This window comes from Lagopus leucura, unplaced genomic scaffold, assembly GCF_019238085.1.
Source record: "Lagopus leucura isolate 7727_CA_CO unplaced genomic scaffold, USGS_WTPT01 Super-Scaffold_100004, whole genome shotgun sequence".
In the NCBI taxonomy this organism is placed as follows: domain Eukaryota; kingdom Metazoa; phylum Chordata; class Aves; order Galliformes; family Phasianidae; genus Lagopus; species Lagopus leucura.
In genome coordinates this window covers 27,937,211-27,960,843 of record NW_024962264.1, presented here as the reverse complement: position 1 = coordinate 27,960,843, position 23,633 = coordinate 27,937,211, and the positions used below count along the sequence as shown (strand labels likewise).

At 41.4% G+C, this 23,633-nt stretch overlaps 1 protein-coding gene across 9 annotated transcripts in view; it reads right to left on the bottom strand.

Annotated features, from left to right (window-relative positions):
- Positions 1 to 23,633, bottom strand: part of ADGRL3 (adhesion G protein-coupled receptor L3) — a 488,009-nt gene that overhangs the window by 136,000 nt on the left and 328,376 nt on the right. For 8 of the 9 annotated variants that reach the window (XM_042871027.1, XM_042871034.1, XM_042871026.1 and 5 more), the window contains one exon: positions 6,713 to 6,793. The exons of the other annotated variant lie outside the window; for it this stretch is intronic. In XM_042871027.1, the coding sequence (XP_042726961.1) occupies positions 6,713 to 6,793 (81 nt within the window). The remainder of the gene's footprint in view (positions 1 to 6,712; positions 6,794 to 23,633) is intronic. 9 annotated transcript variants of the gene reach the window in all.

The window sequence follows — 23,633 nt, the reverse complement described above, 5'->3', positions numbered from 1 at the left end:
CCACAGAGAAGCTCCTATGCAAGGAGGCAGCTAGTTGGTTAAAAAAAAAAAAAGCAAGTTAAAATGTTTTTTTTTTTTTTTAAGACTTGTAGGAATAACGTAAAAGGTGTTAAACATCACTCAGACTCCTTCTTCCCTTCAATTCCTTAAATATTTTCAAGTGTAAATACTTTGAACAGTTCCCACCAGCATACGCGATTTAGCACTCCTCCTTGAGAGACTCTGTTAGCTCCGGCTTTCTGCTGGAGAGAACGCTGTTATCTTATAAATAAACAGCAATGCCCTGAGGTCCTCCTCTGCTATGAAAACACACATTCCAAAGAAATAAGAGCAACAGTTCAACACCAGAGTAAAAAGAAATCGGTGAACAGCATGCAATTAACTTTCTCTGACTATGGATTAGCTATAGGACAGAAAGAGGGCCTTGCTGATCATAACAAGCCAACAGGAGGACTCTTGGCTTGCTGCAGGATTTCCAGGAGCTCTGACCACTCTGGACATGATGCCAGTTATCATCGCTCACAATACCTAGATGAGGAATTTATGAATACTGAGCACGACCTATGTTCAAAGCATCTGCCTGCTTCAGGAAGTCAGAATACCCAGGAAGATGGACGTTTCAGAACAAATCTGAACTGTGACAACAGATTTTTGAAGAGCTGTGGATAAGACTGGGAAAAGCATCATATACTTTTATCAGAGCTTACTCTCCATTATCTTCACAACTCTCTATCATTACACTGAGCTGTTTAAAGACTCATCTCCAGTGCAGAAACTGAAGCCTTTAAATGAGTTGCCTATCATGACAAAAAGTTGAGTTCAAGTGAAAAATAAATAATCCAGCAAATGATTCTATACATATGCCTTCAAAGTAAGACAGCTCAAAATTCACTGCACATGTAATGCTCACAGTCATGGAGAAACCTTTCCAATGACAGTAGCTTTACAGTGAGCTTACTGTGAATGGTCACCTCCAAATAACTGGTGAAACAGCAGTTCTCAGATGAGAAAATTCTGCATATGTTTCTCTTGCTTGTTGCAATCAATGAGTGTTTATTCCCCAGCTCAGGAGGAATGAGATCCTGCGGTGGTGTGTACACAGTGGTTGTAAAAGAAAAGACCCAAGAGCAGTCATTGTTGGAGAAAAGGCTGAGCAAAAGCAAAGAAAACAACAGGAGAGAGATGAAGGGTGAGACATCATATAGCAACCCAGCATTGGATGGGGACAAAGGAATAAGCTGCCAAGCATGGGAGACCCTGACCACCATCCAGCGCATGGTCTCATCATGGCTCTAAAGTGGTGAAATAGCCTCTCACTTGGACACCTCCTCCTGAAATACGGCAGGAAAGTAATTTTGCCTTAAGAATCAGAAAACTGTGTTGCTGTAACTAACCCTAAAGGGAAGGAGCAAGGTTAAGTACAATTGGGATCTGGAAGAAAAGCAGAGGGACACTGTAAAGGACTCCCAAGCTGAGTAAATTAAGGAGGCTTGAGCAAAAACGGAAAAATCCTGGAAGGAATTAGGAGGTATCTGGTCACCATCAGCTCTGAGCAGAAACATCCAAACAGCACATCTCTCTCGTAGCCTTGAAAACGGGAGAGGAAAGCAGGACAGTGGGTGTTTCAGGGCCTGGCAAGCATGAGACATGTGGCTCTGTGCGTCGGGTTCAATTATCACAGGAAGCGCCACAGGGCCACACTGCGCTGTGTCCCCCTTTCTGGGTCTGGGAAGGAAGAAGTGCTGGGCTCTGCAACCAGCCCTGCTGGTAACCGGCTGTCACATCCTCCCACATCATCTGCAAAACCAGCGACCTTTTGAGGGACCTCTGGGAGGAGGAAAAAAAAGGCCCAGAATGTGTGCATCCCCAAACCTGATCTATTTTTGGTAATAAGATTTTGCAGTGCTTCTGATGCTCAGGAGCGGTTGACTATTCCTCAGACTTTGCAAATGTAAAGAGGAAGAAAAATGATAAAGTGGGCCCAGCTTTTGAGGGAAAGATGCATAAAGGGGCACACCGCTGAGCTGGAGAGAAAGGAAGAAAAACAGCAAGACCTCTGCTTGTCTCCCTGATAGCAAATCCAACAGGATTTCCTATAAAAGAGATTCTGTGCCTAAGGAAGCTGAACCATGTAACTGAGATTTACAGGAAAACAGTCCGATACCTGAGCTGGGACCAGAACAACCTGCTTGCTTGAGAAATACACATGGAAGGGTGAGAAACCTCCCATCTCTCCTTTATTTGCTATATATTAGCAGAGCTGGGGAGCAATAAATGGTGTTGCTAATAATTTCTTGTTTTGGAAACACACTGACTTTAAGTGTATTAATCTCCAAGACAACTACTCCCCTTGAGCTTTGATTTTGAAGGAAACCTTTGCAAAATGCTAACTCAATGGGGGAGGAGAGCTTCTTGGACTGCCTAGTTCTAAAAGCCAGACATATATTTCATGTTTAATATGACTCCACATATGCACCCAAATCTGCTTCAATAAAGCTTTATAAATAGTTTTAGTGTGTGGATTCAGTAAGTTTAATTCACTCTATCTACTGTAGTTTAGTACCTGGTGGAAACTCAGTCCAAATGTTAAATTTAATTTATTGCTATATATGATAATTCCATCGAATTTCTTTCTAAGGCAGTGTATCAGAATCACCCTTATCTGTGAAATTCCTTGCTATTATCAGTAACCAATGATCCATTTTTAAACATAGGTTTAATTCTCAGCCTATGAGATCACAAGTATGACTACAAGAAAGGGTTTGGTGCCATAGTACAATGATTGACAGCTACAGCTCAGTAAAACAGGACTGCCCAAGTGAAAGAAAGGTTCTTGGAACACTGTTGGCTACCCATGGAAGACAGGGAACAGAGCTCACCAAGGTAAGTAGATTCTCTTTATACACTAGCCTCAAAATGGGAGGCTTAAGAGATTGGAGAACAGCCCTCCAGAAAAGGGATTTGGGCATTCTTGTTGATGATAAGTTGGATCTGAGACAGCAGTGTATCCTGTAGACAAATGACTAACCATACCCTGGGGTGCTCCAGACCCAGCACTGCCACCGAGTGAGGGTAGGGGTTGTTTCACTCTGCTCTGCACTGTGCAGCCTCACCTCCAGCACTGGGTGCAGTTTTGGGTGCCATGATACAAGAAGAACAAAAAAAACTATTAGGGATCATCCAAAGGAGGCCTACGAAGATGATTCTATGATTTCAAAATCTAGCCACCAGTCCTAGCTTGCATCATCATCGGGACCATGCATGATGAAGACACAACTTTGTGACTGCTTTGGCAACCCCAGGGCATTTTACTTATATTCATTGGTCCAAGAACTTATCTATCCCTGGAATCATTCTGCATATGGACAGTGTAAACAGGTGAGTATAAGTAATGCACCTGAATCATCAGACGGAGAGGAAGTATAAAAATAATGGTTAACAATGCTTCATATATGGAACTAATTTGAAAATACTCTCAAATTAAAAAGGGGGTGGGTAAAAATCAGCGTCTTGTTTCAAATGCTGATACAGCACCTTATTTCTATTAAGTGATTTACGGTGTCATTACTGCATTACTATACAGAGCAGTGGCTCAGAGTAATTACCCTGTAATGTATGATGACACTAATGTACTAGTAAACTACTGGAGTTTATACTCTATTCAGCACGAGCATCAGGACTCTGAAAGGCAGGTAAAAATGCACTGCATGCATAAACAATGTGGGTAAATGTCACCAGCGATAAAATTTTTAAAAAGGAGAAGGAAGAAGCAGTTACCGATAAATCTGCCAGCTGACAATTGCAACTGCATAGACCTACAACAGCACTAAATCTGTACAGTTTTTAATACAGGAAGGAAAGATGTTTTTATATCCTTAACCTGGCTCAATTTTCATTTATTACAATTAAAACTGTAAGGTGGCTATCACCTATGTTCTTTTTGTCACTTTAAGTGCAACACTAACCAGTAACTGATGTTCAGCTCAGTGCTAGGGAGAACATGGAAGGGAAATGAAGGGCATCAAAGCAACTAAAGCATTTAGTGGTTTATGTTCACTGTTGTAAACTGGTACTCTATATTTAAAGTCCCAGTTATTGAAATTGTGGAGAATCAACAATTGCTTCATGATAAAGGTTGTTTTGTCCTCCTTTTTTTTTTAAATACACCTTGTGGCAACGGGATAAAGCTTGAAACATAATCTGAGTGTGTCCCGTAGTCTCAGAAAACGTAGCCCAAAAAAGAGCCACTTTATAACTGCTACATGCTTAGAAAAAAACAAACAAACAAAAAATCACACCAGGATTTTTAGAATGTCCTAATGGATTTTGGGCACTGAGGCTGGAAATGAGGCAGCATATGCATAGCTAGATGTACATGTCCCAGGGCCAAAGGAAAGCCTTGCTCTTCCTCAGGAGACAGTACCAATTACCATATTTTTAACACCCCCCCCAGACACCAGCTACTGGATTGGCTGCCTCCCTGGTTCTCTCCCATTAAATTACAAAAGGGATTCAAGTCCTTCTACCAGCATGTGGCACCAGCAACATAATTCCTTCCACACTAAGCAGTCCTTTCTTTAAAATGTCTCAGCTGGGGGGTGGATGGCCCAGTGGAAGCAGTTAATGCAGCAGTTTATGTTGAACAAACTCTATTTTACCTTCTCTGCAAGTGCTGCAACTGTTCTGTGTGATAGACGTTGCCCTGCTCCTGTTGGCAGTGGCATTCATCTTGCAGAGGTAGCTATGCCCTCCCAAATGGCAGATTACTGAAGGTTTTTGATAATCCTTAGCTCTTTTACCTTGGAGAAAGTAAGGCACAGCATCATCTTTGCTGTTGTTTCATTCTCCTTGCTGTTTCATTCCATATAGACTGCTTCAGACTCCATGACAAAGATGTACACTGACCTATTCTAATTAAGTTCTGAATCATTACACTCAACATCAAAGTAGGATTTGAGTGAGAAGGTCCTGAAATTCCTGTCTGTTTCTGCTTTATTGGAGTGCTTTGCTAAAAAATCTGCTTTTGGCTGGCAAGTTTTATTATAAACCTTGAGGTTTTCATGTAGCTTAGAATAAGTTGACAATTTCATATGTGTCAAATCTCATCTTTGGGTGTACCTCACCCAAAAATGAATGGAAGCTGTAGACTGCCAGGAGACTGTATGTGATCGATCTGACTCACAACAAGACTAACTTTGGAGACAGCACCATGAATCCAGCATCATCTGCTCTCCAGAACATAGTTCTATCTCATAGAGATGCAAGAGGAGCTAGCAATGAATAATTGTGCTGAGGCTGGTTTTGTATAGCAAGAGTCAATTCCTTCATTTTCATTACTTCATCAGCTGAGAAAACACATTCACACTTACAAAGGGAAACAAACATTTACTTGATCGAATTACGGCTCAAGAGCATGGATGGTGATGGAAAAGCTCACTTGAACTTAAGACAGCCTTTCATACCAAGTGCATTAATGGTATGCTTTCATTTAGACTACAAAGTCCTTCGGCTATTGGAGGTGTAGGAATATGTTTGCAGTTGCAGCTGCAATTCACTGACACAAAGGTTGTTCTGTCTCTGAGAATATTAGAAATGCACAAAGAAGTGAAATTCAGAGGACAGATTTTTTCATATAATGTAATGACAGTGAATCTATCCAGATTAATCTTTCATTAACATATTTTTCAAGCACATATTTTAGAGAAACATATACCCGCACAAACGTGCTCTCAGCCTTACAGTACTTAGGCAGAACAGCAAAATCACTACAAAGGACAAGCCCATACCTTTTCTGCCACTGCAACATGTTTTGAAGGGCAGGAGAAGGGAACAAAACAAAACAAAACAAAACAAAAAACCCTAATCTATAGTGTTATCTACCTGCTAGCACACTGGCTGCCATATTTCCTCCCATTCCTTTCTTCCATAACACTCCTTGTGTTTGTTGTTCCTACACATTCCTGAAGCCGATCAAGAAATCTCTTCATATGCTGCTTGATTTGTAGCAGTGAATGCATACTCTGGGTCTGAGGCCATTTCCACAGGCCACGGGGAATCCTCCAGTGAGGATTCATCACAATGCAGCTAGGTGAAGATCCCCTAAATCAGGCTGAGAAATCAAAGGCTCACTTTCATATCACCTTATTTTCACAATTCAACAGAGGCACATATCTTAGCAGAGCTACTCTGGGTTCAGTCCACACATATTAGCTACTAATTAGGTAGCCTAAAACTGAAGTCATCCTCTAGAGTTACCATGTCTCTCTACCAATTTTGAAAAAATCCTTGATAATGGTAACATGGATGGAATCCAGGACTGAACTGCTGCAAAATACCTATATACCTTCACTCACCTGAAGGCAGCTGAAACATGCTCTTTTGTATACTGCTACAAGTCCCCTTTGCCTGTGCACTACAATTAGAAAGGAAATGCAGCATGCGGAGGGTAAGAGCTGAAGTTAACATATCCCAGAAGTGAGCTAGTGGAGAAAGCAATGTGACTTGTGAACAAAATGGTGTACTCAAAGCTACATAATATGGCACATGGGACACAGTTCTCTCTCATACAATACTTCCATAGGAAATTATTTGCTCCTGAGCACTTGCATGAAGCATGCTAACTGCAGCTACTCAATGAACAAATGAATGACATACACTCATGTATTTGGCCCTTTCACAATGCACATGCATGGAGACTGCACCTCTGACTCACCCTTAGATGGTGGTCGCTCCAGATCCGAATCGAGGTGGATTGGTGGGGCAATATAGGAAACCTGCCCATGGTGAGCCTGCCCTGTGGACAAATAAGTGTTTTAGTTGTGCTGTTTTCTACAGAAATCTATTAGGGTATAATGGAACATACAACATTTTTGTGGCCCAGGACTCAGAACAGGTTTGTATTTTTTCTAAAGCACATTTTTCACATACACTAATGTTCAAAAGGAAGATGAACTTCCATTTTGTAGAGGCATCTACTCAGAACTTATACCTGTTTTACCATGTACATTTTGCACAATGTTCTCTTAAGGGGCCATATGCCACAGAAGTCAACCAGTTTCACAGAAACCCATTCAATGTGTTAATTTCACTCTAAGAGGCAAACTAGCAGTTCTGTGTCACAAAAATTTCTGAAGGAAGTATGGTATGAAGTACAACTGCATCTGTTTGTCCCATCTGCAGAAGATACAGATACTGCTTTGCGGAGCTTAGCGTTGCTTTCACCTGAATGGAAGCTTTTCTGTTCTCAACACTGCCATGCAGCTTCCCAGTAGGTAGAGACTCAATTCTTCTCCAGTAATTTGGAAGCAACTATATCAAGAAACTTTTATTTATAATAAAAAACATGTTGTTATAATTCATCTATTTACTGTAACAATTTACAGGGTTGTTAATCTCTTTTTCTAAACACGGAAAGTTAATGACACATAGATTACGATAACAGCTAGAGTAACCTTCCTGTTTCAAGTAATATTCGTGCTGCAATAAAAGCAGTTGATTCCTCTTATGAGGCACATTCCAAATAATTAATATGGCTCCCTGTTGACACTTGCTGTTGTTGCTCCAAGCAATTTCCAAGCTAGCATCACAAGCAGCAGAGCAGTGGTACACTCTTCAGGCTTCTTTGTAATGAAATCCAGGAATACCATGAGAACAGTATGCTAGTGTACATAATATGTTGAGAACATCTCTTCAGGGGTATAAAATATTAATGGAAAAGAGGGAGGAGGGGTAAAGCATGTTTAAGTGGACAGTACATATTTACTGCTTTACACTGAAGCTGACTTATAATTTGCATTATTAGCCATACAACAACTGGACTTATTTAGGTTTAAAATCTAATGACACACCATAAATTCTGTACTTGCTTTTAAGTGTTTTAACACGGGAAATTTGCTTCAGGCAAACCCATAGCTAATAATGAGTTACCCTGCTTTCCTCTTCTCGTTTCCATGTTAAAAATCCATTTAATGTCATTAATGAATACAAGTCATCATCTAATAGCTGATTGGTTCTGCAGTGGAAATAGGAAGCCTGCTCAACTCCATGCTGCTCAAAGTGCAGATCAGTGTCCTAATAACTATGCAACAGGCTCCTCGTTTGCTGCATCCCAGACACTACCAAAATGCAAAATAACTGAGGTTGGAAGAGATTGTGGAAATTGCTAGTCCAGTCCAAGGACAGCAAAAGTTAATTGCTCAGAACTGCATCCATTTCGGGTTTGAAGATTTCCAATATGAGGGAATCCGCAATCTCTCTGGGCAACCTGTGCCAGTGCTCAGTTACTTGCACAGGAAAAAAAAAAGAAAAAAAAAAAAAAAAGCAGCTTATTCTTACAGAATCACAAAGTTTGGAAAAGACTTCCAAAGATCATCTAGTCCAAATGTCAAATGTCAATCATTATGTTCAAATGGAATTTCTTGTTTTTCAGTCTGCACCCACTGCCTCTTGCCCTATCACTGGATGCATCTGAAAAGAGTTTGGTTTTGTACTCTTTATTCCCCACCTCTGCACTCCAATCAGGAAGCTAGGCACATCAATAAGTTGCCTCTGGACCACGCCTGCTCCAAGTGGAACAGTCCCAACTCTCTCATAGAGAGATGCTTCAATCCTTTTATCATCTTACTGGATTGATGCCAGTAAGTCCTTGTCTCTCTTGTACTGAGAAGCCCAGAACCAGGCCCATAATCCAGGTGCATCCCCATCAGTGCTGAGCAGAGGGGCAGGATCACTTCCCTCAATCTGCTGGCAATGCACTGCCTAATGCAGTCCAGCATTCTGGTGGCCTTTTCTGTCCCATGGGCACATTGCTAGCACATCTTTTTTTTCCCCCTCATCAAGTCCCTTCTTGGGACCAAGTGATCCCTAATACAAAGAATGAATAATTCTCCTATTTTGAAGGGTTAGGTTGGAGTAAAGAAGACGTGCACAGTATAAAAGATTGCTAAATATCTGCAAGTTTGCTTAGACATTCATTATGATTCAGTAGTAACTATAGAATTCATGAACATTTATGAGTGTTTTATAAAAGCTTTTACCTAATATGGAGGAAGCAGTAGCATCAAATGCTCACTTGTGACAAATGAAACAAGTTGCTGAAAGCTTTTGTCTACTTGTTGCTGATACAAAACATACCTCTTCCAAAAAATATCAAACTTGACTCCTGTCAGACAGTATGCTTTTCAAAATGCTAAAAAAATCAAATTTTAAGTGTTAATACTTTATATAAAAGCAATGCATACAACACCTGTGCTACATTTTCTGGGCACGAATACCAACTTAGTCTTGAGACTCATCAGTCTTTCCATATGAGAAACAAAACCTCTCCAGCTCTCCACTGCTATCTGTGGCCCACATTATGCGTTCATGATCAAGATCTCTTGCAAACCTTCTTGTTAATCAACAGAATCACATTTTTTCATTGATTTTACTATTACTGGCAATGGTGACATCTGAGGGGGCTAAGGGAAGAGAGCCAAGGGGCAGTGGCTGAAGAAAGCCTCAGCAGTAGTAATGTTGCACAAGTACACAGAGGAAACTTATGTCAGGGGACAAAACTTGATTACCAAAGTAATGAGTCCTTCCAGATTTAACAGTATTAAACGTTTTCCCAATGACTCATAGCATCATAGGACTACAGAATATCCCAAGTTGGAAGGGACCCATTAGAATCACAGAGTCCAACTCTTGGCTCCATGCAGGACCACCCAAAATTAAATAACGCATTAAATAACACTACTCCATTGAATAACATAATTTTGCCTAATGAAACAATGTAAGATCTTGAGGATGATGTCACTGGCACAGCTCAAGTCAGTCACAAAGACTGACAGAAAAGTTTTTTCCAAATTATACCAATTCCTGTCCATTTTATATGAGTTTAGCAGTTCTGGATGCTTACCTCAAGCCTCAGCTCTAGGACTGAGCATCCCCAGGCAATCCCCCCTCTCCAGGTCCAGCTATAGCAAAGAAACACTTGGAAAGGAGAATGTGTAAATCTTATAAAAAGAGGGTAGAAGCACTCAACCTTTCCCTCTTCAAGTCCCCTGGTTCTTCAGCTGTCTTCTGTACATGCTGGGTTTGCACAGCAGACCTTGTAGCACCGTAAAGTGGGACATGGGCCTCCCGTGCTCACATGACCATCTCTCCATTTATTAAGCTTTGATGCACAACTGCACATCTATTACTTCAGAAGTCTATTTGATCTCCCTCAAAAGCCTGAAGAGCTGCCCACAGGCTAGCCACTTCCGAGCTGTTGCTCGGGTATCTGTGCCTATGGGAGAGGAAACAGATCGTTTCAGGCCCTTCCCAAATTTTATGGAACACTCCAAAAATAACTGCACCTCTTCAAATTAGTGGGCCAATTTTAATAATTAAAAAAAAGAAAAAGAAGTAGAAGAAAAAAAGTCTATTTCTAAAAAAATACCAAAGGTCAAGATGCCTCTCTTGCTGATGGAAAGCTGGGCTTGCCTTGTATTACAACAGCTTGCACAGCCCTCTCCAAATCCCACTCTGACTATAACCATCTGGTGTTTCAGCAGCCGGCTCTCAGGTAAAAAAGTAAACAGCAATCAAATGTAATCATCAAAGTAACACGTGATGAAGTTGCCAATTTTGTATCTAATTGCTTCAGTCAGGCTCCGTTTCCTTTACTCTTCTTGCCTGTGAGGAGCAGCCGCCATCATGGCTGGTTCAGTAGAGCGGACAGGAATGGCTGACAGCATGCAGCCATCCTGTAAGCAGCAGGAGAGGGGCAGAGAGGCCCTTGTGCCATGTGATCGGCTGAAAAAAAGAAGGGTTAATGCTGGAGTGCCACCGCAGTTTGCTCCCTCTCCCTCTCTGCTGCTTTTTTGTGTAGCGTGCTGCAAGGATTCAGGCCTGGCCAACACTGCATAAACATCAACAATGCTGTTTTTGCCAGCGGCTTTCATGCTCTCACTGGCACGTCCAGTCAGCCAGCACAGCTCGGCTCTGCTCCTTCCTGCTGCAGCACAAACTCTCAGGTGAGGCAGAGTGAGCGCCGAGCTCAGCATGGGCACCCCAAAGGCCCTGCCTTCTGAGTGCGAGGTCTCTCTCTCCACTCAGTAGCCGCCATTTTGGCAGTGAAGCACAGAGGTGGCCGGGTAAGTCCATCCGGTGACATGGCCTCCCTCAGGAGGAGGTAACCAAAGAGATGTCTGCAGATTGAAGGAGCGCCTCGCTTGCCATTACATGTTCAGGTCTGACACATGAGAGATGCAGCATCTTGGAAAGCTGCTAAGTTACAAGAACAAAGATAGTGTTTGTGAAGAATGCAGGAAATGTAATGGCATGGCCCGAGGGATAACTTTGTTAAGGGATCTGGATGCTTACAAACACAAAATAAACATTCACACATCTTCAGAAATCTGCCCTTAAGTTATTTGAGTCATCTACAGATTCCATGATAATGAAACCACAGGAAAAAAAACACATGCACTAACAAGAAACTAGCAATACAGCAGTCTTATCTGTTTACACATAAAAACGCTTCCCCTGTTTCTTTTTGGAAACATACATAGCACTTGTGCATATGACAGTGCAGACCTCCCTCCCGACCCTGTTCCAAGCATCCAGTGCCTGGTTTTCTCTGGGGGTGAAAGTTCCCTTTCTCGACTGTCCCCATCCATGGCAGATCACTACAACACATTCTTTTTCTGTCATGTTAGATTGCATCACTCGCTTTGTTTTCTACCCATTTTCCAGCCTCCTTCGGTATGTTTTCACCTTCCACTGGCTCCCTTCTATTTTTGAGATCCTTCTAAGACTGCCTAGCTAGCATTTCACACAGAATATTTCATTTAATTCTGTGCCTGCAGCTCTCACGACCCAGAGTTCCCTTACACTGCCTCTGTCTCCTACATGCTTTCAGCACCTTCGAATACAGCCACCTCTGTGGACTGAATTCCTCATTCTGTTTATCCGTTCACTTGGATTACTAATGAGTAAGTTAATAACCGTGAAACCGCATGTTAATTCCCGAGACTTTGATTTCAGTTTTTTTCTTGGGAAAAAAATGGACTGGGCACACACCAGTTAATTTGAATACACACGTTCTAAGAGAAAGTCTCAGAAAACTTACTTATCAATGGTTTTACCAAAATAATTACACATAAAATTTCATTTCTACACTGCAGCTCTCCCCTCCCAGCTGAACAACTCAATTTTTAAAAGCAATCTAGTCTGTCTGGTATGAGCTGATCTGTAAAAGACAACATTACTTTTTTGACCAAATTTATGTAATCCTTCATTAACAGAATTTTAAAAAAATATCTGATTTATTATCTAGCTGAAGACTGCACCCACTTTGTTGGATTGCAATTTCCAGGAATATCACTCTTATCCTCTTTAATTTCAGAAATTACTACATTTTTCTTGCCCTTTTTTCCTCTCCTCACAGGTCTTTTTGAACAACATAGCATATAGGAATATATAAAAACATATGGAAAGAGAAATTAAAAGCTGCAGGCTTGCTAACAAACTCTACTTACATGCCATTAAACAAATTTCGTTTAGACCTATTACTCTGCATAGATTCAAACTTCTCCCAGCAGCCTTTTTACTGCCTTTTATCAATGATTATCTTTGCTAAACATCATTTCCTCGCTGCACACCCTTTTCCATTTTGCATTAAAAGCTTTCTTTTTAAATAAAGCTTTTATAAAGCCATTCCCTACCTCAGACATGTTAGAGTTAGCACTGATTCTGTCCACTGCTTCATTTACTCACAGACTTCATTGGAGTTTCTTTCTTTCATCTGTACATCACTCTTTCATCTTTCATTGTCCTTTTAACTCCTTAGGGTTACTGTAACTCATCCACTCTCTCTTCTCTCCCCCTCAGGCTTAATTCCTTGTCCTTCCCTCAAAGCATCACACACTTCTGAATACAAGAAAGCTGCCTTTTCCAAATGATGCTCTCTGAGTACATCAGCTCTGCACTTTTGCCATTTTGCCTCTTGTATTTCATACCTGAAATGACTTTGAGCTTAAAGGAACTGGAGAGGGAAAAGTATGGTACCTGTGAGCAAAGCTGCACAATGCCTGTGGGCAGGGCAGGAATGCTAGGAGAAGCTCTAAAACAAGGAGGATGGGGTCCCTGGCACCACGACCATAGGGTGGCCAGGTGGTGGCTGCATGCATACAGTTTCCTGATCACAGCTACTTTATGCACTTAGGGGTTACCAAAACCAGAATATTTTGGACAACCTACAAACTGTGCTAAAGAGGGTGCTCCTGCACAGTTAGCACAATAAGCAAATGTTTCTTCTCCCATTCTTGCTTGACAGGAGTAAAGTTACAGCACTGCTACTTCAATCATTGTTTCTGAAGCTGTTTCAGAACGTACATAATTGCAGCTGTCTAAAACGTCTATATTACGTAGATATATCTTAAGATACACGTGTATCATGTATCTTAGCTTCCACATATAATTCAAAGTCTGAGTGTAGAAGATTCAGAACTGCACTTTTTATTTTTATTTTTTTTTTTTTTTTTTTTTTTTGTTAAATGAGAGATCTACTTTGATGCATGAATTACACTACTATGCCTTCCAGTGATTTCCATGAGGAATCAATTTGCAGGAAAGAAGAAGGTGGGTTCTCACTTCCCTATAGCAAGATGCAGCTAATTCTCCCAGTACCTACCAAAACAATACAGGGCTGTCAAATGCAAACCCTGGAGCTGGGGAAGAAACATCTCTAAAGGAAGCAGGGAGAGAGGTGAGTTGGGTGGATGTTTAGTTAAGACCCTGTCATGCATGCATCTCATGTTTTAAAGTAAATGCAAATCCACAAACAACGCCTGGCAGCATATGTGTGAGCAGAAAGCATGATAAAATAGGCTAATCTTTTCTGAGGATGTACTATTCTTGCTTTGAATCTGTCACAACAAACAGCAGCCATAACCACGAGAGAAAGGAAATCAAAATGGCCTTTTTGGCCATTTGACAGTCATTACTTGGGTGGCTCTAAGCTAGCCGAGTTTTTAGGAGCATTCTGCAACTGAGATTGGAATTACATACAAAAATATTGGCAAGAACAATGCCAGAAGAATGGGTTAAAGACTGATTATTACAGCAGCTGAAGCAATTGGAGACTTTTAACTACTGGCAGTTGCATACTTTCAAGAGAGCTTTTAGGAGTCAGAAACTCAAGACACAGTCGAAGTCAGGGGCAAGGAAACTTCTTCAAGCCACAGTGAGATTCTTCCCTTTGCTGTGCAAATGTTGTAGTTTGAGTTCTGTGTTTATACGAACCTTAGCCCTCTGTTAAAGACTTAATACATTTGTTTTAGGAGGGTTTGAGCTCCGCAGACTCCAGTACGTGTCCTAGAATTTATCCTGCCTGGTATACAAGGGGGGAAAGAAGAAGAAAAAGAGTGAGGAAATACTCCACACATGCTGTCATAATTAAAAAATGTTAAATACCTCCTATCTTCCCCACAGACAGCAGCAGGTGAGGGAAGGCCCCCTCCAGGTCTAACTTTCTCCAGAGCTTGAGGCAGGGAGCTGACCTGCATTTTCTAAGATCTGCTCCCCAAAAGCTTGCCAGCAGGCTAAAAGAAGGACAGCACATCATATTACTCTTCTCTTGCCAGATGTGTTCATCATGTTATGAAATATGATTTACCTATCACCTGCACTGGAAACTGGGGAGGGGAGAGTGATTTTGGTGCAGATGAAACCAAGGGGTTTGGAGCAAATATAATACTCAGAGCCCTGGTGGAGATGATAAATATCCATAAGCAAGAACTGCCCAGAGCAGGTTTAGAAATGGCAAATACAGCTGCGCCTCAGAGGGTTTTCTTGGCCACCTCTCAAAGATTTAATCTGATACGAGGAGTGCTGTGCCAGCTCTTACTGTCCTTAGTCTGTTCTTTTCCCAAAAGTCAACCAGGAAGTTTTCATCTGCCTTAATGTGCTGTGGATCAAGTCCAGCAAAATCTGCCTTGTATGGGGCTGAAAAGACTTGATACAGAAAAATTTGGAAAAGTTTTTTGGGAGAAACCTAGCCAAAGCCATCCAGTCCATCTCCTGCAGAGGTAAAATAGTTCCTTATGTTGTTTTGAAAGGTATCTCCTCAAGGCTGCCCACTGCTTCCTCCAAGGTACTAATCAACAGATCTTGCTGTCAAGATTTCAACTTTGTTTTCCCTTTCTTAGAGGAGGAATGCCTTCCTGCCTGAGACGTCTCTGCCTTATTTTTTTTCCTCTTGCTTGTTCTTTTTTCAACACTTCACTTTTTAGGGCCCTGTCCTTTGCAGTACTCTCAATAGTACTTGTAATTACTCTCCCCGCTCCTACTATCAGCATTTATTAAAAAGGACGCAACTTCACATTATAGCTCACTAATTTAACAGTGGTCTTCACAAGGCTACGGATTTCTATACCCTCCCTTGCAGCAGATCTCGCAATTAATGCAAGTACAGATCAAGCTAGAGCTGATCTGATGAAAAATGACCCACCGAAAACAGTAGCAATTAGTTTTCTGCTGGCTCAAGGAGCACATCCAACTCATCCTGCCATAGGAGCAGTGCCAGAGTCAATACAAAGGCAAGGATAAGAATGAAAGAGCCAGGGTGAGGGTGGAATGGGGACAGCTAGTCTCAGTGTAACATAAAACCACACCTGTGAACAGTAGGAACACTGTATCTAGATGCTCCCTCTGTTCTCACACAAGACTCCTTGCCCCAGAGACTCCCACCAGTTGCTTCCTTTCTTTGCCGCCTTTCAAACAGCTTTTAAACTACCTGCCAGTATAATTTAGAGTGCTATATCTCACTGCTCCAGGTCAAAGGTTTTATTGAAAGCCATACATGTGACAGCATGCTTACTCCTCGCATATAAAGCCTACAACACAGCCCTATCTTTGTTATTTAGGCTGCTGTTGTTAACACAGGAAGAGGAGCAGTGGGGAAGAGGAGAAATCAGGCAGTAGTTCTTGCTAAGCTGAGCTTCAAGTTCAGCGGCAAAGCATCCAGGCGGGCTGTCAGAGAAATCAGTGGAGATGCTGGACTATATGGCAGGAGACACGTTTCAAGCAGACAGGTAGATGTGTGAGTCACCAGCACAGAGAGGGTAATTGAAGTGTCTTGTAGTTTCAAATACTGTGAGATGTGGTCCAAGAATTTGTCACTCTCACTTTCTTCCACTTGTGACAGCCTATAGCAGATGTCCACTTCAATATGCTTTTACTTTCCAGTCTATGTTTTTGCATGCTTAGCATGGTGTCCATCCCCACATCATACCTCCCTAGTACTACCTATATCTCCGCTGTGATCTTTTTTCTTGCACCATTCCCTGAGTAGGTAAGATCTCACTCTCACTCACCTTCTGTGCCAGACACACCTTTCCCCAGGAATCCATGATGGCAAGCCTCCAAGAAACAGTTTCAACATGCAGGGCTGCTTCTCCAGCCCCTCACATGCATCCACTCATCTTGCTTGATGACCTCCATCACCACACAACCACATACCACACTAACTTTAACTCTGCACTTTCTGTGATTCAAGAGTGACCACAGCCCAAATGGGACTGCCAGACAATAAAGAGTTACAGGAATCTTCTTCATTACAGGTATTTTTATCCGCTGTTGTCATTAAGAAAGCGCAAGAAGATGAGTAATTTGTTTTCAAGGAGGGTCAGCACACCCTAACTTCATTAATCACTTCTTTTGATCTACCACAGAAGCTTTGAGACAAGCAGTACAGCCTGCCTGCCTCTGCTTCCAACTTATTACCAAGTTTGAGCTAAACTAAGGTGCAGAGATGCTGCAAGAGGGATATACTTAATCCTACAGCAAGCGATCAAGCAGGAAAAGAGATTAACACTAAAGAAATTAAATGAGAATGGGTATTTCTTCCATTAACTTAAAACAAAACAAAAACAAAAGAATGACAACAACAACAAACAACAATAATCTAAGCCACCTCTTTTTTTTTTTTTTTCTTTACTTTTATCTTTTTTTTTTTCTTTTTGGGATAATATAAGTTATGTCTCAGCGTGAAGGACATGGCTGCCTGTAGAGAGATTTTGACAACTCCCCTCTGAGTGCTAAAATGCTGTCAGCTGAAAAACCGAGCTGTTTGGGCAAATTGATCCAACTCTGACAGACTTCCTCTCTGTTTTCATGTTTTCTCTCTCAATCAAAAACCTTCTAAAGAACTCAAGTTCGCAGATCCATTTGGAGAAGGGGAAAAGGGGGGGAGATCACCTACCTTTGCAGCACAGCTCTTTAACCTAGATGTCAGGACAGACTTGCCACATGGAGGGGAAGGTCTCAAAAATCTCACTCAGCCTCCCAATTGATGTGCTGTACACAGAAAAATGATTTCTCTAACTTGTGTATAGCAACCATATATGGCCTTTCTAAACACAGGGCAGAATCTATACATTCTGCAGTTAGACAGGAACAGCACAGGGAGCTGAGATATTAGGCCAGGGTTTATCTCTAATGCCAGTAATGGGCAAGCAGCTAGAGCGGGTGCCCAAGACAGCTTGAGATTTCTTCAATAATCATTAGGAATCATCTCCCCGTTCCTCAGCCCTAAGAAAACGAAATCTGAGCATTTTTAAGCCTTGTCCCTAGCTGTGAATATATCTGTAACCTTTCCGCATCAGTGACAATTTTGAATACAATTTTTGATGGTCAAATCCTGGGAGTACTCTTACCACTTTATAGCAAAGATTAAGCATACTGCTGTCACAGTCAGTAAAAGAACATCTTTTCATACTGCCTCAATTGGGTACTCCAGAAATCCCTAGTCCAGCATGGTGAAGCAGTGCCAAGTAACTTAAAAGTGTTTTACAAAGCCAACTTGGGGCATTGTTTTTGCTTTCTTTTCACCTTCCCAATAACAGCTTTACAACTTGACTGCTGTCCTGCTCACTGGGTGCTTCTCCACAGTTTTCCTAGCAAAGTCTCACAGAACAGTGATTTTTATTTTTCTTTCCTCTTCACCCACTTGCTGTCAGCTTGGGGAACCCATGCTCAATGTGACCAACTTTCAAAGACTACTTCTGAAGATTTGTGCACTAAAATCGCTTATTTATAAATTCAAAGAAATCTAAAATCTGTAGTGTTAACAATGACAGTTTCAGTGAAGCTCACTACTGACTTCATAAACATAATTATGTCCCCTTCTATTGCCTCACAAAGCCAGAAACAACATGAGAGGCTTCGCCATCTGTCTCTTTCATTCTGCCATCCTGCACCTGCTTCCTTACAAGGACAGGGACTGAGAAGTTTGCAGTGGATCAAAAACTGCACAAGCCCACCAACTGCTATGCACAGAGCATAGGTCCATATATCAAATATTGTTCTACAGAGATGATGCTTGTTTCATACAAGGTCAAATACCTTTTTTTTTTTTTTTTTTTTTTTTTTTTTTTTTAAAGTTATTATCAGATTTTTTTATATTTGGAATTTAAGCTTCTTCAACCATGTGTCTAGATTATTCTTATCTTAGTTCCCACGATGTTATTGTAAGGCTTTTGGATGACAGTTTTGATTACAAGTCTGCATACTTCCTAGAAAAGCACAATCCTGATTGGTACTTGTTGAATAATGCATATTAATTCCAGCCTGAGCCTCCTTCGCATTGAATGAGTCACGGTGAATGTCTATCCTCTGCAGAAGGCAGCAGCAGGCTCTACAAGGGCACTGCTCTGTGGTTCCAGCACTGGGATTGGTACTTCAGGTTCCCAAATTTCCTGATACATCAGTCTGTCTGCATACACACAAGGGGAAGAGACATGCTACACTACAGTTTGCTGCATCTGTCTGGCTCAAAGAAGGATTACAGGAGGCATATAGCATGACTGGAAATCAAGTAATAGAGTCTGAAAAATACATCAGAAAATGGCATTTAACCCAACCAGAAACTCTTTCAGCTCCTTCTGCATTAGGTTCCTCGTCTTTTCAGTGAAAGATGATGCTATGAAATTAATAGAAAGCTTCGGTTCTGAATATTTACCTTTGCAACAGACGATATTCAATTTGTACTCAGATGTATATTCCACCACTTCCAAAACAGAATGACTGAACAGCTCAGTGCAAGAAAAAAGGATTTTGTTTTTCATTTAGAGGCTAAATTCTTCAATTGCTTTAATGAATGTACACTTTTATATGCTCGCATGCTTGTCATCCTAGTCCTGACCACTATCTCAAAGCTCAAGCTAAGCTTCCTTATACAGGCTAACCTTTAACCTCGCATTTGAGTCTCTTAAGTAGTCTTTTGATCAAATAACTGGCAAATGCAAGCTTCAGTTCTCTGGCTGAACTGACAGCTGTCAGTGATGTGATGCTCTTCATTCACTCTCTCATGAACTGAGCAAAGAAGTAACACCAGTATTTCTGAATATTTGTGAAAACGATGTGGGATTCAAAACTTGCAGTGAATTAGTTTCACACTGAGCAATGATTATGACTTCCTCACTGCTGAGTATGGATACGTGCTTGTCTTCCCTGGATCAGGGAAAGAACAAAGCAACTGTATTCAGTCGTTGTTGTTTTGTATCTCATAGCATTTTAGGTTATTCCAAATAACATTTAGATGGTTTGATGCTACTCAAAGGAAGGAATGATTTCTGGGTTTGCTCCTTGGGACCGAATTCCCACTCTCAGTAATAATGGCCATCACAGTTCTGATTGCCATAATAGTTTCAACTGAAGTAGCAGCGATTACTGAAGCAATGGCCCCTGCAGGTGCAGGGAAGTGTCACTTAGGAAGGTGGCTTTGCAACTCTCTGTGTCAGTCTATCATTTCAAAGTGAGTTTAAGCTCATTCTCACAGGCGACCTTTTTGTGTAGGAGCTCAATCTTTCACTGTCCTTCCCAGCAGGGACAACTTAATTAGATATAGGGTTTCCTTCTCAAGTTACTGGATTTGTGGATTCACACTGTTGTTACTTTCAGGCAATTCAAACAGAGGCAAAAATGGACAACAAATAGGAGTGGGGAGGGCAGAGGGAAATCCTTAAAAAGCAAACAACAACAACAAAAAAACGAAGATAAAACCTGACACATCTCTGAGCAGCACAAGAGTTGCCTTCACAGTAGGATGGAGCTCTGGTATTCAATCCCATAGTGCAACATCGAGGGAGCAAGTCCTCTGAAAGTATTTTCCTTTTCAAGAAGCCAGTCAAAAATTTCCAGTTACTTTCACGTGGATGAGAAGCCAGATCGCAAACTGCCCTTTACTTGAGACAAAGGTGGCTTTTTGCAAGGTTTAAACTACTGGGATATTTTATTAAGGGGTGAGAACAGGAGAAGAGATCAATTACAGGAAAAAGTGGAATGGAACAAAATATCTTTACTACTGATTGAAGGTAGATTCTACACTTTTTGCTTAACAAGCTGGATGAGCAGGGAAGCAGATTTTCCCCAGGTACCTCAATCACACTGATTGTAAAGGTTACAAATGACCGGAACAAGCTTAGAGAGCTCCCAGAACAAATGGGAAAGAAAAAAAAAAGAAAGAAAGAAAAGAAAAGAAAGAAAGAAGAAAAGAAAAACAAAATACTATGAAAAAGCCTTGGTTTGTAAGGAGCTTGAAATGATATTGCTCCAAAGTTGGTGCTGGAAAGACAATCCACAATCAATCTCAAGACAACCCCCAAATTCTCAGATTACATCCCAGTTCTTTTAATCCAAAAGCAAATAAAACCCACCAAAATAATTGCTATTATGGATTTAGGCATTCCTTTATTATGTCCCAGATCTTCACAAATTATATTTTAAAGCTTTTCTTTCCATTTAGAAATGCAAGAATACCTTTGTACTTTTAAACAAAACTGAATATGCCATAATCATACAGACGAGCTCAATAGTGCTGTGAGTAGAACTGACAGCCCCGAAATTTAACTTTAGAACAAAAATGCAGAGCTCGTTCTCACAAAAATACGTGCATTTCTGTGAGGCACTGAGGAAATGAAAGGAGCAGAGCATAGTGCCAGATTCCCAGCATCTTGGTGCTCTGATAGCAAAGCCAAGCTGCTGAGCTCTGCACAGGAACTCACATGCCTTGTTCTGCCAGATCCAGTGGGTCAAACCATCACAGGGAGATGAGTTGGGAACTGGAATATCTCTAAACAACCAAAAGGTCTGGGCAGCCCAAGTCTGCTCACATCCATAACATGAATTAGGGGATATGGGATGAGTTTCAGCTACTCAGGGTGTACACCAGAAACATGCACAGAAACACTGAGACAGCTAGAATTGTTAAGGGGAGAATGGGAAGTGCTGGAGCAGGTCCAGACAAGGGCAACAAGGCTTGTGAAGGGCTTGGAGAATATGCCCTATGAGGAGAGACTGAAGAAACTGGGGTTGTTTAGTCCAGGGAAGAGGAGGCTGAGGGGAGACCTTATTGCTCTCTCCCAATACCTGAAAAGTGATTGCAGAGAGAGTGGGATTGGTCTCCTCTCACTGGTGACAGGACGAGGGGAAACAGCCTCAAGTTGTGCCAGGGGAGGTTTAGGTTGGATATCAGGAAAATTTTCTTTACAGAAAGGGTTGTTAAGCACTGGAATAGGCACCCCGGGGAGGTGGTTGAGTCACCATTCCTGAATGTGTTTAGAAACTGGATGTGGTGCTCAGGGACATGATTTAGTGGAGGGTTGTTAGGGTAGTATGGCTAGGTTGTGGCTGGACTTGATGATCTTGAAGGTCTTTTCCAACATGAGCAATTCTATGATTCTAAATCATCTTTGAAATAGCGAGTCAGGTTTTGATTAAACTGGCAACTAGATAAACAAGGAGCTACATGCCCTGAGGATGCAGAAATGGTAGGCCTCTCTCAAGTCAAACAGCCACATCTTCAGGTGGTGCAAACAGCTGCACTGTGATAAGCAGGGCTGCATCCTCCCACAGAAGCTGCAGACCCAGCCACTCTAGCTGAAGGATCTGTGGACAGGACCAATAATACAAACAGCAACCAACTGCATTCACCTGGGAAGAAGCTACTGTTAAGGAAAGCAAAAACGGAGACTTTTACAGTGATTTCTAATACAACACAGGACCTTATGATATGGAGACTGGCTGCCAACAAGAACCTTCATCTGTGTTGACCTCTTCTCTCAGTAGTCAGCAGGTTTCTTTACAGAGGGCAGGTGGGAAAAATAAAGTGATGGAGTGAGGAGGAGCAGATATCTGGCTTTACCCTCTGACCATCAGAAGCTGGTATGGATCTTCAATCCCATTTATAAAGGTCTGCACCATTCAACAAACTGAGGCATCTTACATTTTCAAGTGACAGAAGACAAAGGAAAACAGTCATTCTATCATAATCACCATAAGTTAATGATAATCTACTAAAATTTCACCAGTTTCATCTATAATGATCTCCTAATGAGTAGAAGGTTTCCCACATGAAGAAACTAGGGCCATCTGAGGTCAGCAGTCCTACCCCTCATATTTAAGCAAAGACAATTGTTGTAGGCAAATGAAGGCATAGGAAACTTCAGAACTGATCAGTATGTATAACAAGAGGACAGGCTGCTGTCAGGTAGAGATTGTGTAGACAAACTTTGATGTCAGCAAACACTTTTTGATCTGGTTTGCGTCTCTGGTTTCAGACCAAAGGTCCAGGATTCAATTTTAACTACCATCAATACACCTCTAACGTGGACAGAAAAGATTACAAGATAAGTGCAGTATGGGGTGCAATGAAATGAGAAAATGCAACCATCTGAGGATGCAAAATATGACTCAGCTAGAATTACAATGAACTTCCAAGTATTCAGGAAATGCTATTGATGAAGGAGAGCCCTAGAACATCAAGAGGAAGACTACGCCTGCACTACTAGCAAAAAGACTGTGCACCTTTCATATCAGTGAAACTTTCATTCGGGAACCCTGGAAAGGCACTGAGGCTAATTTTTAACCAAAGTCATCTGTGCTTAGCTCTGCAACAACCGATGGCCTCATAAAAAAGACCATATTCACAGCTAGCTCTGCTGGCCAATTCTTACTCTCGTCTCTACTTCTGGCATTCCACATTTTCAGCCACATTATGCACATCTCAACTCCCCTTGCTGGTTTGTTGTTAGCACGAGGCACCCAACCATCACAAACTCTGGCACATGCTGCAGCCCCTGCAAAATGCCAATTCCTCTATATGAGCCTGAAGCTGAATCTCAGCCTTTGCATCTAGCAATAGAGATGCAATATGCAGATTTGTCTTAGTATGTAATTAAACACAGCACAATCCTGGTTAACTTGAAATTCCAAATGCAGGGTGAAACACGAAGGTTTGCTCTCTGTGCAGAGTTAAGGCGCTGATTTCTATATAGACAAATGTCACCATTGGATGTAGTTAGAATATCTTCCTAAACATGAGATTTATGAAGATAAAAGATTCCATCCCAGAATTTCCAATAAATAAATCACCCAGTAATTCACTTGCTATGCTTGCTCCATTTGCTCCAAAGCAAAATACAGGATACATGATTGATCTTACTCAGTGATCAACAAAATTCATGCAAATGAAATTCCATGGTCAGTCTAGCAAGGAGTGCTGGGATTTTCCAACATTTGCCACCAGCACGGGAAAGTCACAAGCTACAGAAGAAGGCAGAGTAAGAAAGAGTCATAAAATAGCCATAGGGTCAGACAGAAAGGTC